The sequence below is a fragment of the Zalophus californianus genome, chromosome 14 (assembly GCF_009762305.2).
Source record: "Zalophus californianus isolate mZalCal1 chromosome 14, mZalCal1.pri.v2, whole genome shotgun sequence".
NCBI classification, from domain to species: Eukaryota; Metazoa; Chordata; class Mammalia; order Carnivora; family Otariidae; genus Zalophus; species Zalophus californianus.
Window position 1 is genome coordinate 17692732 of NC_045608.1, and position 16503 is coordinate 17709234.

The 16503-nt window shown below is 54.3% G+C and overlaps 1 protein-coding gene across 3 annotated transcripts; it reads right to left on the bottom strand.

The window, feature by feature from the left end:
- Positions 1-270: 270 nt before the first annotated feature.
- On the bottom strand, positions 271-10149 carry SELPLG (selectin P ligand). 3 transcript variants are annotated; one of them, XM_027577647.2, is made up of 2 exons: positions 9983-10149; positions 271-3300 (listed from the first exon to the last, which is right to left on the bottom strand). In XM_027577647.2, exon 2 carries the CDS (start codon positions 3293-3295, stop codon positions 2060-2062), a length of 1236 nt encoding a protein of 411 aa, XP_027433448.1. In that variant the 5' UTR covers positions 3296-3300; positions 9983-10149; the 3' UTR covers positions 271-2059. The 3 variants fall into 3 exon arrangements, with proteins under 3 accessions (XP_027433448.1, XP_027433447.1, XP_027433449.1); XM_027577646.2 differs by lacking the exon at positions 9983-10149 and adding an exon at positions 8880-8974; XM_027577648.2 differs by lacking the exon at positions 9983-10149 and adding an exon at positions 6800-7095.
- Positions 10150-16503: the final 6354 nt, after the last annotated feature.

Genomic DNA, 16503 nt, shown 5'->3' on the forward strand with positions numbered 1-16503 from the left:
CCCCACCTCTCCCGCTGCAGCCAATACCTACCGGGACTCAACCCTGTCTTTGAACTTTGTCTGCAGGCCACACCCTGAAGTGAAGGGATCCGTGGCTCCCAAAGAGGCCGCGGGAGGTATTTTTCTTTCTTTCTTTCTTTTTTTTTTTTTTAAAGATTTTTATTTATTTATTTGAGAGGGAGAGAATGAGAGAGAGAGAGCACGAGAGGGAAGAGGGTCAGAGGGAGAAGCAGACTCCCCGCCGAGCAGGGAGCCCGATGCGGGACTCGATCCCGGGACTCCAGGATCATGACCTGAGCCGAAGGCAGTCGCTTAACCAACTGAGCCACCCAGGCGCCCCGGGAGGTATTTTTCTAGAAGAGAAAAAGCCCACCAAGATGAGGCGTATTCCTCTCCCAAAAGGTAGAACAGAGCGCTTGTAGCAGCAGCTCCTTCTCCCGGTACCCAAGGGACAGAAAAGCTTCAGGAGGCAGATCCCAGGTCTGAATCCGGGCTCAGCCACTGTCAAAGCTTTGGCGTGGGATCAGCGTGGGTCCGAACGTGGTAATGCAGGGACATGGTGAGCGTTGCTTGAATAGGGCAGCCAACCGTCCCGATTTGCTGGGCCTGCGGAGTTGCCCCCAAATGGGGCTCCTAGTGCTAAACTCACAAAGTCCCACACAAACCGGGCCATCTGCTCGCCCAGTGCTTAAATCAGGGGTCAGCAAACACAGAGCCTGCCGTCTGTTTGTAGATAAAGTTTTATTAGAACCCAGCCAACCCCATTCATCTGTGACATGTTGTCCATCACCACATCCCATCTGCGAGGACCGAGGATGAGGTTGAGAAGTTGTAGCTGAGACCACGTGGTCTGCAAGACGTAAAATATTTTTGGTCTGGCCATTTAAGAGAAAGTTTGCTGGCCCCAAACTTTGTACAAAAACCTTATAGCTTGCAGCTGTGCTCAGCCCTGTGAGGAGGGCGTGTTTGATGGGAGACAGGCCCCCTGTAGAAGGCAGAGGTCAAGGTGGGTTCCCGGGGAGGATGGCCCTGACGTTGAGAGGGCATATTTGTCTGAGATTTGGTGGGCGGGGGGCACCAAATTCTGTAGGTTAGAACTGGGTCATGGGGGATGTTGAATAACGTGGATTCGGGGACCAGCCTCCCTCTCCCCACAAAAGCCTAAAACCTTCCCCAGCTGCCCAAAGATGTACCAAGATGCTCCCAGTGTCCAAGAGACAACACTGAAGTCAACTTTAGGCCTGTACAGGGTGCTTCCTGGAGGGGGCTGGGGCTGGGGGTGAACAGCAAAGGACCAACTCTCCACCAGAAGGAGGCACCCTCCTGATACCCTGAAACATTCAGCCATCATTTGTTTATCAAATATTTATTAAAGGCCTGTGCTGTACCAGGCCCTGGGCTGGGGGGTGGGATACTTCAGTGAAGAAGACAGAGCCCTCCCTAAAATGTAGGCATAGGGGCAGACGAGAGAGGGCAGAATAGGGGTTACTCTGTCCCCAGGAAGAAGCTCGTTGGTCCACACAGCCCCAAAGAAGGGTATAGCCCTGGGCTCTCTAAGTATACCCCAGACCTCACAGGCCAGGATCTCACCCTGGGCTCGCTGGGGAAACGCCCAAGAAAACCCAAGCCGCCCCCAAGTTGGGGGGTGACCAGGAATGGCCTCAGGAACCCGGCACTCCTCCCCCAAATGCCCCCTTCCTATACAGTGACAGCAACCAGAAGACTGGGTCTTCCCTGGGCGCATGGGGATGCAACCTCAGCAGTGGGAGGCATTAGAGGGAGCCCAGATAGGTGGGAGACAGGGAGGTGGAGGCCCAGCCTCCTCTGGAGGCAGGAGGGAGGACAAGGCGGCTGGCTCACCAATCCTGCTTTGGCTGCAAGAATTCAGCCGCTTTCGGCCCTGTGGGCCAACCAGGGGCCCTGTTCTGAAGGTCCCCATCCCCAGGGGGCCCCAAGGAAACCCAGACCTGGAACAGAGCCTGGGTGCTCGGTTGTGGCCTGGCGGGCCTTGGAGAGAGCGAGGAGACCAGGGTCCTGCTCACGTGGACGCACGGAGGAGTTAAGGGAGGAAGCTCTGCAAGGTGAGGTCGTCCCCATCTCTGCCCTCCCTGGGCTCCACCTTTAGACCCTGGCTCTTGGCATTGGTCAGGCCCCCATTGGCCGTGGCCGTGGGCACTTCGCCCCCCTCGGGCAGCAGGGATGAGATGCAGACCATCTCGGTGGGGGAATAATTGCGCACTGGGTACATGTGATTCTTGCGGGAGAGGCGGACGGCCAGCACCACTGTGCACACGAGGAAGGTCGTGGCTACCAAGGCCAGGATGAGGATGGCCAGCAAGCACTGCTTCACGGGGATGTGGTCCGGGGCCCCTGCAGGGATGGGGGCCACAGAGCTCTGTGGGGACAGATGCTGCCTATTTTCCCATCGTTTGGTGAGGACATCAAGCAAATTGCCTCCTGTCACAGTGGTGCTGTTTTGAGGATCAGAGGTCACAAGAAGGACTGTGGTTAGGTGCCCTATGGTGGCAGGTCCTGTGGACGGGAACTTCGTGGTGGCTGGATCTGTGGACGGGGCCTCTGTGCCAGTGGGCTCCGTGGACAGGGCATCTGTGGCTTCTGGCCCCGTGGACAGGGTCTCCATGACAGTAGACTCCATGGACAGGGCCTCTGTGGCAGTGGGCTCCGTGGACAGGGCGTCCGTGGCTTCTGGCCCCGTGGACAGGGTCTCCATGACAGTAGACTCCATGGACGGGGCCTCTGTGGCCACGGGTTGCGTGGTCGGTGCCTCTGTGGCTGCTGGGTCTGTGGACGGGGCCTCAGTGGTGGCCAGCTCTGTGGATGGAGCTCCCTCTGTGGATGGAGACTCTGTGATGGGAGGTAATGTAGTGGCCGGTTCTTTGGTCAGCACGTCCGGTGTGACAGGAATCACCTGTGTGGTCACTTCCATGCTCAGAGTCCCCAGGGCCACCCCTCCTGCGTTCAGGCCAGCAGAGTCCCGTGTGGCCGCCTCCAGAGTAGCTGGCTCAGGAGTTCCATGCCCCAGTGTTGCCAACTGAGCCAGAATGTTAGGGGTCAGGGCCAAAGACCCAGGTTCATGTGTAAGCATTTCTGGAGGCTCTGTGCCTTCTATGACATAGTCATACAAGTCCACTTCTTGGTCCTCATCCACTTGTCTCTGGACCCGGGCAAGAGGGGCGTCTGAGGCCTCCTGGGCTCCATCCTTCTCTAGCTCCCACAGCTGGAGGCCGCTGCCAGGACCCAGCAAAATCAAAAGCAGGAGGACTTGCAGAGGCATGGCACCTGGCGGGAGACACAGACAAAAGGACGTGAGGACAGCTTCACCACTGGGCCTGCCAAGCGCCCTCTACTGCAATCATGTGGACAGCGACAGCCAGGGGGCCAGGCACTTAGTGTTTAAGCATCCTCATGACCCAGGGCCTGCCTGGTACACGGGAGCAGCCCAGCAAATTGCAGCTATTATTATTTATCAACATCAATAGATCCATCCAGAGGGCCCCGCAACTCTCCTTATATGGTGCAAAGAAATTGTATTTGCCTCCCTACCCTTTGTGATTAAAACTTCAAAATTGTGGGCAAGACAGTCCACTGGGGTATAGGAAAAAAAAAAAAACTATTAGAGCTTCTAGTTAGACTGTTATGTCACCCTTTTGTGATTTCTAGTTTTGTCCCACATTTATAATCTATCATGAGCCCAGGAGTACCTGCTTACAATTCATAGATAGATCAATGTACATATATTGTCTGCTGATGGCGTCCATGAGCCAAAGAGTCTGGAGACCACAGGTCTCCAGATAAAGCTGCTTGTTTGGGCCTTTGGGGCCTTTTGGAGTCTGTTCCTGACCCATCTCTCCATGTCCCTCTCCCCTACTTTCCTTCGTCTTGGCTCCCACCGTACACAGCGCTGGCCTGTCCCTCAGGTTCTCAGTTTTCCCCATCCTCTCTCGGTGTCCCGGCTTGGTTTTGTCCTCACTTCCACAACTGGGATGACAGTACCTACCTCATAGCTTATTGTGAGGTTGAAACAGGCAATGCCTATGAAGCCCTTAGCACTTTGTCCCCATCACCAGCTCCAGCAAAGGGCGGCTACTTGGGCTCCATCAGTAAGTGTCTCCTGTAAGTCCTCAAGGGCCCAGAGCCATCAACTGTACTCTGTCCTATCTGAAAACTCCCAACTCTTCAGAATGGTCCTGCCCTCGGGGAGCTGACAGTCATCTCACTTGCCTGGGGGCCCATTCTCCTGTGACCCTTCAGCCCCCTGACCAGCAGCCAGAAAGGGCAGTTCCTCTCCTTGGTCTTTCTTCCTGGCATGGTGGACATCCATGCTTTCTTGACGGATCTCCTTCCCCTCACGGCCCCCCTGCCACTGGTGGGTTGTTTGCGGGATTCAGAATCGTGCACCCTCTGAGGATCCTGTGGGGAGTGACAGCTGTGTTCTGGGCCAGGATTCAGGTATTCCTGGTTTTCTCGGACATAATACCCTCAGCAGGGCGCAATCCCAAGCACTGTGTCTGGGGCAGAGCCTGGGTCATTTCCAAAACTTTTCCTCATACTTCGCAAAATTTTGAGCAGAGACCAGTTGCTCATCCTTCCTTGAGTGACTGTAACTTACTCATAAGCCCCTTAGCTTCTAGGCTCAACCTGACCTCCTTCACCTGTTCGTTCATGTTGGTTTCTAAAATGGCGGTCTGATCCTGTCTTAAAATAATTTCTTAAACCAAACTTCATGATATTTGCATCAGACACATCAGGACTTCACAACTGTCTTCATTTTACTAAGGAGGGGTAAGGCTCTGACAGGTAAAGCAACTTGCCCAAAGGCACACACCTGACAAGTGGCAGAGATCAGATTGCAGCCCAGTGAAGATTCAGGAAGGCTTTGGGAAGAAACCTGACCTAGCTAAGGGGGCAGAAGGAGCAAAGACTTGGAGGAGACCTTAGCTTGCTGTTTCTGTGGCAGGGGTTGGGGACCCAGTTGAGAGAAGGAAGGCAAAATAAGAATAAGAAGGACCTTGGGGCGCCTGGGTGGCTCAGTCAGTTAAGCATCCGACTCTTGATTTCAGCTCAGGTCATGATCTCAGGGTCATGGGATCAAACTCCCCGTAAGCTCAGTGCTCAGCATGGAGTCTGCTTGAGATTCTCTCTCCCCCTCTTGCCTCAATAAACAAATTAATCTTAAGAAAAAGAAGGACCTTGCGGGCCATCTCATCCAGAAAGTTCAGCCCCATATGTACCAGGTGCTATGCAGCACACAGGATTGAGAACACAGACCATGGGGTCAGACAAAAAGATGTTCAGGTCCCACTCTGTCCCTTATAAGCTGTATGACCTTGAACTTCTGAGCCTCAGTTTTCTCATCTGTAAAATGGTGATACCAATCTGCATCTATCCCATTGAGCTGTTAAGGGAATGCAACAAGATGATGGACTCAAAAGTTCCAGGCTCGCAGTAGGTGCTTAATGAACATCTCTCTCTCACACGCACATGTGCCTAGCCACATCCTTTGCCTCCTAAAACCTGCCTTTAGGAGGCAGAGCGTCTTTGTACAGGGGGAAAGTTCCTGCTTGGGGGTGAGCTTGGCCTTGCTTTCCCGGGGTGGATGGGGCAGGGTGGACTTTAGGATCCGTATTTCAAAATTACGAAGACTTGTACCCACCCCCCAGCCCCCACCCCCACTTGGGCAGTTCTCAGTTCCTGGAAGGCAGAGCCCTCAGCCACTTCCTGGAAGCAGAGAGGGTGGGGGCAAGAAAGGGCCCCACCCGCGGGTTCCTGGGGGAGGAGGCACCTTGATGAGTCAGGACCTGATTTTCTGCAGCCCAGAGGCAGGGAGGAAGGCATGGAAGGGACGGCTCCCCTCTCCCCGTGCCCTTCCCCACCGCCCCCTGCATGTGGAGGCAGCTTGGAGGAGAGACCACTCTGCAGCTATGTAACCTGAGCGGGTTGCCTCAGTTTCCCTATCTGTAAAATGGGTGACGTTGCTTCAGAGAATGGAGCTGAGAATCAAATAGCGTGCTGCAGGGAAGGCCCCTGATATCTGGCATCCAGCAGGGATGTTTTACTGGGGGGGGAGCCTCCTCGGGGCCGTGGACACAGATGCAGAGGAAAGAGAAAGCTGAGTCAGGGAACGTATGTATGGACGTGACAGGCTCCCTACCCACCCCCGGGGGGCAGTGAGGGACACTGTGGGGTCCTGAGTGAGAGCAGAGACCCCCGTGGGTGTGGAGACAGGGCACATCGGGGCAGCCCATCTCCCAGCCCAGGTCTATTTAGGGTGACCACCTCGTCCAGGGTGTTCCCACTTGTAGTACTCAAAATCTCTCATCCCCTTATGCCTCAGTCCCAGACAAGCTGGGCTGGCTGGTCACCCCAGCCTGGTGCCTGCCACCCCACGGGCTTCAAGGGAGAAGGACCACAGAGACCCCAGCCATGAGCCAGGCTGTTTGGCCGGAGGAAAATCCGGCTCCCGGGCGTTCTGTGGCTCTGAGGGGGCCGTGCAGGCGGCAAGGGCAGGGCTGGAGTGTGAGCGCTGTGGCTGGCAGGTGGGATGCTGACTTTACTATTTGCTAAGAGAAATGTATTGTAATGCAATGAGCACGGCGTATCAGAAGGCCCCCACTGCGGCTGGACCATTCCACACCGGCACCAGCTACTACAATCCCCATTATACAGATGAGGACAGCAAGGCTCAGAAGAGTGAAGGCAATTCCTCAGAGCCGTGGAGCGCCCCCCGCCCCGCCCCTTACACCTTTCTTCCCCCGGAGGCAGGAAAACGGTCACTTACCACAGGAGAGGGGCCGTGAGGGAGGGGCAGAGAGCTGCCACGTCCTGTCTTCCTGCTTGCCTAACGGAGTGGGTCAGATACAGCCTGTTTCCTGTCTTTTACCCTAAAACCAGGTTGCTCCACCAGGGCCCCACCCAGGCTGTGGAGGGGCAGGCCACTGGCGGGGGCCCACACCCTGCTCCAGGCATGGCTGTGTGTGGCCACCCTGCTCGGGAAAGGCACCGTGGCAACTCCAAGAAGCTTGGGACTTGACAGTCAGAATCTTGGATCCTGGGAATCTCAGCACTCAGGAGTTTGGAAGCTTAAGACAGGAAAGACTGAGCATCTCAGGGTGTGGGTTGAGCAGCCGGCCAAGAGAAGGGGAGGCTCCAAACCAACGGTAGGTCAAACCGAGGCCCAGGTTTCCTCTGCCGGACCCCAGGGCAGTTCTCAGTCCTGGCGGCCAGGACAGGCCCTAGCCCTACACGGGATCAGATCCAGCATCAAACCAGATCGATGCCCAGCTCTGGCACGCATAAACTGTGTGACCTTGGGCACCTGAACTCACCTCTCTGAGCCACAGGTCCCACATTTGGAGTAAAAGGACAATGATAGCACATACACCTCGTGGGGTTGTTGTGGGTTGAAGGGAGCTGGTTCAGGTTGAGTGTTTAGCACACAGTAAGTGCTCAATAATGGCCAGCTGTTGTCTCTGTCATTCTGCATTCAGGGCCATATCCTGGAAAAATCCCCAACCCCGGAACAGCTTTCACGTACCTCTGAGTCAGAGAGGGCCGGGAGAGAGAGCCCTAGAAAACCGTCTCCATGGCAAGCCCCGGGACAGCCCCGGCTTGCAAATCACAGGTATCAAGTGTAGACCATGTTCCAGGACTGATCTAAGAGCCATACATGAATCGCTAGCTCACTCAGGCCCTAGCACCTCCTCTACTAACCACATGTGAAAGATGGGGAAACTGAGACCCACTTGGTACCTAGAGTCACATACCCAGTAAGAGAGGGCTCAGCAACTTGCCCCTGGGTGTTCTCACTCCAGATCCAACTCACAGTCACAGCCTCCTATCATCCATTCTCCGGAGCTGAGCAAATGGCACCTCCTCCAAGAAGCCATCCTGGATTGCTCAGGCATGATTAGTCATTCCCATTATTTAAATCGTTTAAAATGTTTCTACTGTCTAAAACTCCTTTCCCATTGGCCCACACACTTCAAGAGGACAGGAACCACAGCTATCTTGCTGCTCACACCCCTTGCCCAGGGCTTATCAGACAGGCAGGCACTTAGCAGGCTTTGTGACATTGGCCCAGTGGGGCCTGGGCACTGTGGCTGCCCCACCAGAGCCTCCACCAGGCTGCAAGCTTCTGCAGGGCAGAGTCTCCACTGGTCCCCAGTACCGACAGGCCTGGCCTCCTGGGGGCTCATGAAAGGCCCGTTGCAGGAGGGGACTCGTGAATGGGACAGAAGCAACCAGCACTCGGGTTCTTGCTCTGGGCTTGCCATCCTGCCCTTCCCGACCTTTTCTCATCATCGCCCCTGGCCCCCATCAAGGAGCCCTTCACCTAATTACCACCCGTCCCTATAAACTGTGATACCGCGGATACACCTGTTTACTGTCCCATAGCCCTTTGCAGGAACACAAGCCCGAGTGATGGCTAAGATTTTTTCTGCCCCCTGCCCCCACCAAACGAACAAACACACAAAAACAACAAACCAAAAACAAAACAACTTTCACCTTCTGGACCCTGAATTTGCTAGCCTGGTACAGAGGAGGCAAGATATTTTGCACAAATGAATTTAAAGAGACCTACACCTGGTTTAACAACTGAGGACTGTCTGAAGAGTTGTCTGTGTAGACAGGCAGATGGATCAGCACACAGATGCACAGACAGCTATCCTATCACCTTCTAGCCTGGGCCCCATGTCCCCCCACCATCCCCTTGCTCAAGCTTAGCAAAGGAGACTGAGAGACCACGGCTGGGGTCACCCCGGGCTCCACGAGGTTCCTGCAGCCAGATGAGGGCCGGGGAAGCAAGTCCAAGGGCCAGCCACCTCCCAGCTGGGCCACGATGGGCAGCTGCTTCTCACCTCTGAGCCTCGATTTTCTCATCTGCACAAGGAGGGCACAGCATTCCTGGGTGATTCCCCAGCCCCTTGGAAGGCCCTGCTCCTGCCTGGCTGAGCTTTCCAGGAGGCGCTCAGCCTGGTAGCCCGCCCCTTCCGCCATCCGGGCTTCAGTCTCCGCTGGCCGCTGGCCAAGCCTGGTGACGGAGGGCTCTACCATTTTGGGTGTGTCCAGGCCAGCCCCAGAGGAAGCCGTTGAGGGGCCTGGGGCCAGGAGAGTGACCCCTTGAGCTTCCTGCCCACCCAGAGGCCTGGTCTCGGGGGGCTCGAAGTCACAGATGGGAAAAGAAGAAAACAAGAGGATCCGGGAAGGAGGAAGAGAATTCCAGGCGACCGGAGTCCTGATCATTGTTTACGGGTGTGCGTGTGTGCGTGTGTGTGCGCGTGTGCATGTGTCAGAGGTCACTGCCTTAGGTACCATCCCCCGCCCACCAGCCTCATTCTCTTTTATGCCCCTAAACCACCCCAAATACAAATTACCAAGAGTATTCTAATTATGATGATTATTTTCTCTTTGGCGAGCAATATTAGTTAGCATTCTAATTCTAGTATTTTCATAATTTGCTACAGACCAGTGTTATTTTCTCAACTTTATGAAAAGCATGAAAAACATCACTTTGGAGACAATATTGTTATGGATCCCTAGCCTGAGTGGCTTCAAGACACATCCTGCACCTGCTCTCCCTTTCTGGGGTCACCCAGATCTAACCCCAGCTCTGCTCTGAGCAAGTCCCTTCACCTCCCTGTGCCTCGCGCGAAAAGAGAGGCAGCATGATTTTTAGGGACATGTTCCTGGTTTCTCTGATTTTTTTCAAAGTTAGAGCCCCTCCCCTTTCTTCAAGCCAGCAGCCTGGTGGCCAGCCTGATGGGGAGGGTAGGATGGAAGAAGCTGAGGGAGCAGGATCCAGAAGAGAGAGCCGAATAAGGCCACGACCTCGATCCGCAGCCCCCGGGGCTCTGGTTTGGAGCTCAGGTCCTGCCCCGGGCCTGCCCTCTGCTGTCAGGCGGGCCTGCTGGTCCCAGGGGCCTCCCAGCCACTCCCCACGGTTTGGCGAGTGGACACTTACCGTGCTCAGTAGAGCATGCGATAGCTGCCTCGTGGGCCCGGGAGAAGTGGCTCCTCTCCCTTAGCGACCGGAACGGGGCCCACACTGCCAGAGCACTGCTGTGGCACCCCAGCCGTGGTCCCGGACCCCGCCAACCCTCAACGGCCTGTGTGAAAGAAGGAAGCGAGAATGTGGTTATTCAGACGTGGCCACGTGACAGCCCACACCCCCTTGTTTGTGACAGCTTTGGTGGCAGTGTGGATTGAGACGGGGTGGGTAGTGGGAGACCGGGACCTGCTGAGCCCTCCTGGGTTCTGGTAACCATGCGCCAAAAACCACATGCAAACTTTCTGGGAAGGGCTGGTTGAGAGGCACGACCCCACGGTGATGGGAAATAGGGGTGAGGGGGACCCCACCCTGAAAGGAAGGGAGGGACCAGATGCATATAAGGATGGTTCTAGATCCTTGTCCAAGTTGGGAATCAGGGTGGGAGAAGCCACGGAACACAGACTTTCCTGAGGTTTGCAAATATGATGCAGCCATTCTTTCAGGACCCATCTCTAGGTGCACAGGTGATCCTTTTAGCCACGAGCAGTAAGTGCTCTGAGGAGCTGCATGGCAAATCCCACCGGGGCAAGACCTGCTTATTTTACTTCCCCATCCTGACTCGTTCGTTTCGCCCCCACCCCCGGCACCCCAGGCGGGGGGCTCTGAGGTCCAAAATGCAAGCAATTCCAGGCTCTGGTCCTTCCGTAGCTCTTCATCTAGTGGGGAAGCCAGCAGATGAACAAGTGAACAGACCATTACACACAGGGATGTCACCCTGTGGTGAGCTAGGGAGGGCCCCCCCCCCACCCTGGGCAGGAGAGGGGCTTGTCAGGAGACTCTTCCAAGAAGTGGCACAGAGGATGACAAAGGTAGGCTGGGTGAATAGCCCAGGAGAAAAGTAAAGGCATCCCAGGCACAGGGCACAGCATGGCCAAAGGCCCGGAGACATAAGAAAGCCCAGAACTCTCAAGACAGTGAAGGAAAGCGTCATCTCTCAGGGTCTGGCCTGTGGCTCCGTACAAGATGGGGTGTGGGACATAGGCAGACAGGGGTTCATACACTGCCTTACACACAGGTTGTTTTAAAATGATAACAGGAGGCCCAGTGGGTGTTCACCATGACAGAACCTCCATTCCAAGGGCACCTGGGTGGCTCAGTCGGTTAAGCATCTGCCTGCAGCTCAGGTCATGATCCCAGGGTCGAGCCCCGCATCGGGATCCCTGCTCAGTGGGGAGTCTGCCTCTCCCTTTCCCTCTCCCTCTGCCCCTCCACCCGACTTGTGCTCTCTCTCTCCCTCTCTCAAATAAATAGATGAACACAATCCTAGAGAAAAAAAAAAAGAACCTCTTCTGGAAGCGGCCAAAAACTCCCCCAGTCTGTATAGAGACAGGAACACTGAGACCCCAAAAGGGTGAGAATGTTAGAACTTACCACGCTCCCCCAGCAGGTTTGGAAATAGCCAGCCCTCAGGAGCAGGGATTGAGAAACTGAACAGACCCATGCCGGGGCTGGAGACCACTCTCAGGTGATAGGCATTCCAGATAGATGTTTTAGCCTGAGTCCACAAGTACATTGGAGACAGGACAGTCCCTCTGCTAGGGACTGCCTTGGGCCCCCACCCCTCACCCCCCAACCCAGCTCATCCTGAACCAGAGCCCATCACCAGATCCACAGTTCTGAAACCAATGTCGAGGTCCTAAAGATACAGAGGACAAGGGAGGGTGACCTACCTTCCCAGTCTGCCTGGGACTGAAGGGGCTCTGGGGATGCAGAAACTTCCAGGCTTAAAACTGGGTAAGTCCCTGGCAAACCAAAATGACTTGGCCTTTCCAGGCCATGGGGCCAGGGGGAGCTGGTCATTTGCTAAATTCTGAATGGGGTGGCATCGGAGGCTGTTACCCGACCTACAGCACTGGGGTGGGAGAATTGGGGGGGTTCCGGAGCAAGCAGATGCAGAGCCCCACATCCCCCAGATACATCCCTTCCTCCCTGTCCCAGGTGCAGCCACAAGCTGCTTCTCAGGAGCATCGGGCACAACGTGGGGTAAAGGAAACCATACCACAGACCCTCCCCTGATCCTTTATGACATCTGTGAGCGTTGAAAACCATCCAGGAGCAGGGCCCTACAGGGGACAACACTCAAGGCCAGGGGGCTGATAACTGGCCTCCTATGACCTTGGAAAATTCTCTTCTCTCAAGCCTCTGCTTCCTCCCCTACAAAAGCTTCTTAATACAAATGCTTAATGTTTCCTTGGCCTCTGCCACACGCCAGACGCTGTGCGTCGTATCAGCTCATATAACACTCAGAGCAGTCTTTTGGGGAAACTGAGGCTCAAAGCGAGGCTGTGCCTTGCTCAAGGTCACACACAGAGTAGGGGGCAGAGCCAGGTCCAGGCAGCCGGAAAAGAAGCCCCCTATCTCACCCCCTGGCCTGCGATGGTGCTGGCTCAGTACCTGCATGCAGTGAGTCTTCCCTGCACGCCAGCAAGCCCTCTGTGAAAGGGAAGGGAATAACTCAGGGGCAGGTGAGTGATTTCAAGCTAAGACTTGAGCAGCTGAAGGTGCCTTGCAGAGGAGCAAATATCACTATGAGGATTCCGGCTCGTGTCGTCTGTTCGAAGACCAGAAAAACCGCATCTCATGACCCCTACCACCTGTGAGAGTCAAGCATTCAAAGCGAGCGGGTTTCCACTTCTATAGGCGGAGCCCAAAAAAGTGCTCCCAGGATGCCTTCAGAAACCCTGGAAAAAACATACAAGTCCCATCCTAATGGAAACCTGCCCCTCAGAACGTGATCCGGGCATGAAAGTCGCATGCACGCTGAATGCGTCCAGAGCATTCACACCTCATCAGTGGAAAAACAGGTGTAAAGATGTATAAAAAGGGTACTTTCAGCTGCGGGTGGGTGCTCGGAGGAGGTACCGGAGGAAATGCTCACAGCGCTCATCTCTGGGTGGCCAAGGATGGGCGGCCCTTCTCTTTCCCATACATCTTCCTGCCCTGTATTTTTAGATAGAAAAATGGAAATAATGACGTGAATGTCAGCTCTACTATCAGGAAACAGAGATTTTAAGCAGTGCAAGGCCTTGATAGACACCTTAGATTTCAGGATGACTTGACATTTACCCCCTCTGTCTGTCTCCACCCTCCTGGGGTGTTTGGGGGAACGGTCCCTCCCACGCCCCAGCCCTGTGTTTCTCGGGGCTTCCAGCTGTGGCTTCCCAAGGCCCTTTGGCCACAGCGAAGGGGCCCGTCACATCACTTCCTCAAATGTTCCTCAGTCTGACTCTGGACGATTCCCTGGAGGGGTTCAGGGACCTACTCAGACATCATAGACTACCCCCCCCCCCGCCCCCGAGGGCGACTCCTTCCCTAGAACAGGATCAAGGAGCTTTTTCTGTTAAGGGCTAGAGACCGCATCTTTTCAGCTTTGTGGATCTGTCCCAAATATCCAACTCCGTGGTGATAACATGGAAACAGCTATAGTCCATATGTAATAAATGGGTATGGTTGTGAGCTAATAACATTTTCTCTGCAAAAAATAGGCGGAGGGCCAGATTTGTCCTACAGGCTGCAGTTTACTGGCTCCTGACCTAGGAAAATGAGAGACATTGGCTATGGGGAGAACCAAACTGGAAGAAGTGAATGGGTCCCCGCGAATGGGCAGAATGAAACACGGGTCCCCTTAAGACTAGGCCGCTGGCTTTCTTAGGGCAGGACACATTTATTGAGCCCTGAGTGCCAGGCACTGGGATGAGCCGCACACAAGACACATACAGTCCTTGCCCTCTGGGGGCCTCCAGATTAGTGGCCCGGTCAAAAGCCACCACGCAGGGCCACTGAATGTAGCCAGGTGGAAAAACAGCGTTCTGAGAATGAGAATTGAATCCTTGCCTCAAGCCTGCTGTGTGGCTTTAGGGAATTCACTTGACCTCTCTGAGACTGTCTCATCTGGAAAATCGTTTTGCACGAATGCTTAGTGCAAAACAATGCAAGGAATAATAAAAGTCTAAGAGCAGATTGGGCTGCAGATGTAGGCAGAGCCCAATCGCCTCACCTCTGACTCCCGGAGTCCATCTATCCTAAAACTTGAGAGTAGAACCCACTATGGGTCTCAGGCCCCTTGCCCTCAATGTATAATCCTTGCTCCAAGGGCAGGAACTCTCTCCCTACGTAGGATTCAGTGGCTCCCCATTGCTTTTGTTTTATTTTTTAAAGATTTTATTTATTTATTTGAGAGAGAGAGAGAGAGAATGAGCAGTGGGGAGGGGCAGAAGGGAGAGAGGGAGAAGAGAGAGAGAGAAGCAGACTCCCCGCTGAGCAGGAAGTTCAACGTGGGGCCCCGATCCCAGGACCCAGAGATCACGACCTGAGCCCATGATAGATGCTCAACCGACCCAGGCGCCCCTCCCCATGGCTTTTAGAATAAAGACTCAAATCCCTGACATGGTGGCCAATGCCTTGATCCCTCTTCCCCTCCAGCTTCATCTCACTCACATGCCCCCTTGTTCTCTGCTCCAGTGCCTTCTTTTAGCTCCTCTTATGTTTCCTCCTGACACAGGACCTTTGCATGTACATTCCTTCTGCCTGGAGCATTCCTTACTGCTCATCACCTGAGTAACTCCTGCTCACAATTTAGACCCAGTTCACATGCCATCTCCTTGGGAAAAGCCTTTCCTGACCCCCGACCCTACTCCGGGATCTCAGAACACTGCACCCCTCTCCAACATGCATGCCATTCCTTGATACTTCTCTCTCTCCCTGGAAGCTCCAGAAGAAACCCATGTCTGTTTTGCCCACCACTGCATCTCCTGGGCCAAGCATAGTGCCTGGCATATATGAATAACAATGGTTAACAATTATCAGGTGCTTCTTCATGCCAGGCACTGTCCTAGGCCCTGGCTCTTGACACATTTGTTTGTCACAATTAAACAAATTGGTAATTTAATTTGTCACAGTTGCCTCATGAGGTATTAATAGTATTCCTATTTTTGGATGGAAAAAAACCAAGACCAGAGAGGTTGAGTAACTTGCCTGAAGTCACACAGCTAGTAAGTGGGAGAGCCAGGGTTTAAACCCAAGCTCTCTGATCATGGAGCCTAAATTCAATCACAGTAGATGTTTGCTGAATAAATATACAAACCGTTATTGCTTCTCCTGGCAGACCCTGCCCCTTCCGATTGGTCCAAGGGGATGCAATGCTCCCCACCACTCTCCAACAGGATGTGAACCGTTGTGGAGGTGTGGAGCAGGAACTGCAATCAGCAAAGCCAGTGAGAGTTAGCTTCCTCTCCATATGGACCCCAGTGCCTTTTGGCAAACATGGGCTCCAAGGGGGTTCACTAACCCATTACTGCTGGAGCAGCCCCATTTTAAAGCTCACTGGGCCCCCCATTCGGACAACCAAAGATCTGATATCCGAGCAATCTGCTACCTCCTTATAGCTGGACACTACTAAATGGTTGTCCGTACACCAAATGTAGTTTGGCTTACATTAGCCGATGGCTGAAAATGCTTGCAGCTGCCACGTGAGGGTGTTCACCCCAGCTGGGCGGGGGGCCTGTCTGCTTGCATTTCACTCCTCTGTTGCTTCTGCGTGGGGAGTGGAGTAGGGAACTGTTCACACCAGTGACCAGTACAGCTGCCATGTAGAGACAGAGGAAAGCCAGCAAAGCTTAACTTTGACCTGGTATTTACCAGGCGTAAGCTGGTCAACCGTGCATTCCACCTGATAGACATTCCACCATAGCTGAGATCTGAACATCTATTTGTAATTTGCTGGGAACTCACTGTGGCCCCTGCCCGCACCTCCCCCCCCCCCAGGATGCTCATTTCCCTGAAAATGGGGAAAACTCTAGGAAAAACTGGGTCACATCTCCTACAATCATGCCTGCCTTCGAAAGTGGCCACTCTGCCTCCTAGAAAGCTGAGGCTCAGGGAAGGGCCCAGGTGGACTTGAGTCCAGGTTGGCCAGACCAGACCACAAAACCTACAGCTTCCTACCAAACAGGTATCCAGCTGGAAAATTACCCACCGTGGGTGTCCTTTGTTCAAAGGAAAGCAAAGATCTCATGGAGGACAGAGCTGCTTTAATGAAAGGGAGGTGGTGGGGGAGGGGTCATACCCAAGGGCCTGCCCTCCCCCCTTCCCCAAAACACACATCCTCTGTTTTTTTTTTTTTTTTTAAGATTTTATTTATTTATTTGACAGAGAGAGACACAGCGAGAGAGGGAACACAAGCAGGGGGAGTGGGAGAGGGAGAAGCAGGCTTCCCGCCGAGCGGGGAGCCCCATGCGGGGCTCCATCCCAGGACCCTGGGATCATGACCTGAGCCGAAGGCAGACGCTTAACGACTGAGCCACCCAGGCGCTCCTACACACATCCTCTTTGATTGAAGGGAGGGCTCACAGGCTGTGATTTGCCAACTTGAACCATCTAAAGGGGAAATGGCCACTGTGGGGCCCACCGCAGCTGGGACACAATTCCCCTTCTCA

Excerpts from the sequence above, each read along its gene's own strand:
- SELPLG (XM_027577646.2), bottom strand. The coding sequence starts at position 8,901 with ATGAGAAAATCGAGGCTCAGAG. Across the intron at positions 3,301-8,879 it reads GAGAAAATCGAGGCTCAGAG|GTGCCATGCCTCTGCAAGTC; the intron begins GTGAGAAGCAGC and ends GTCTCCCGCCAG.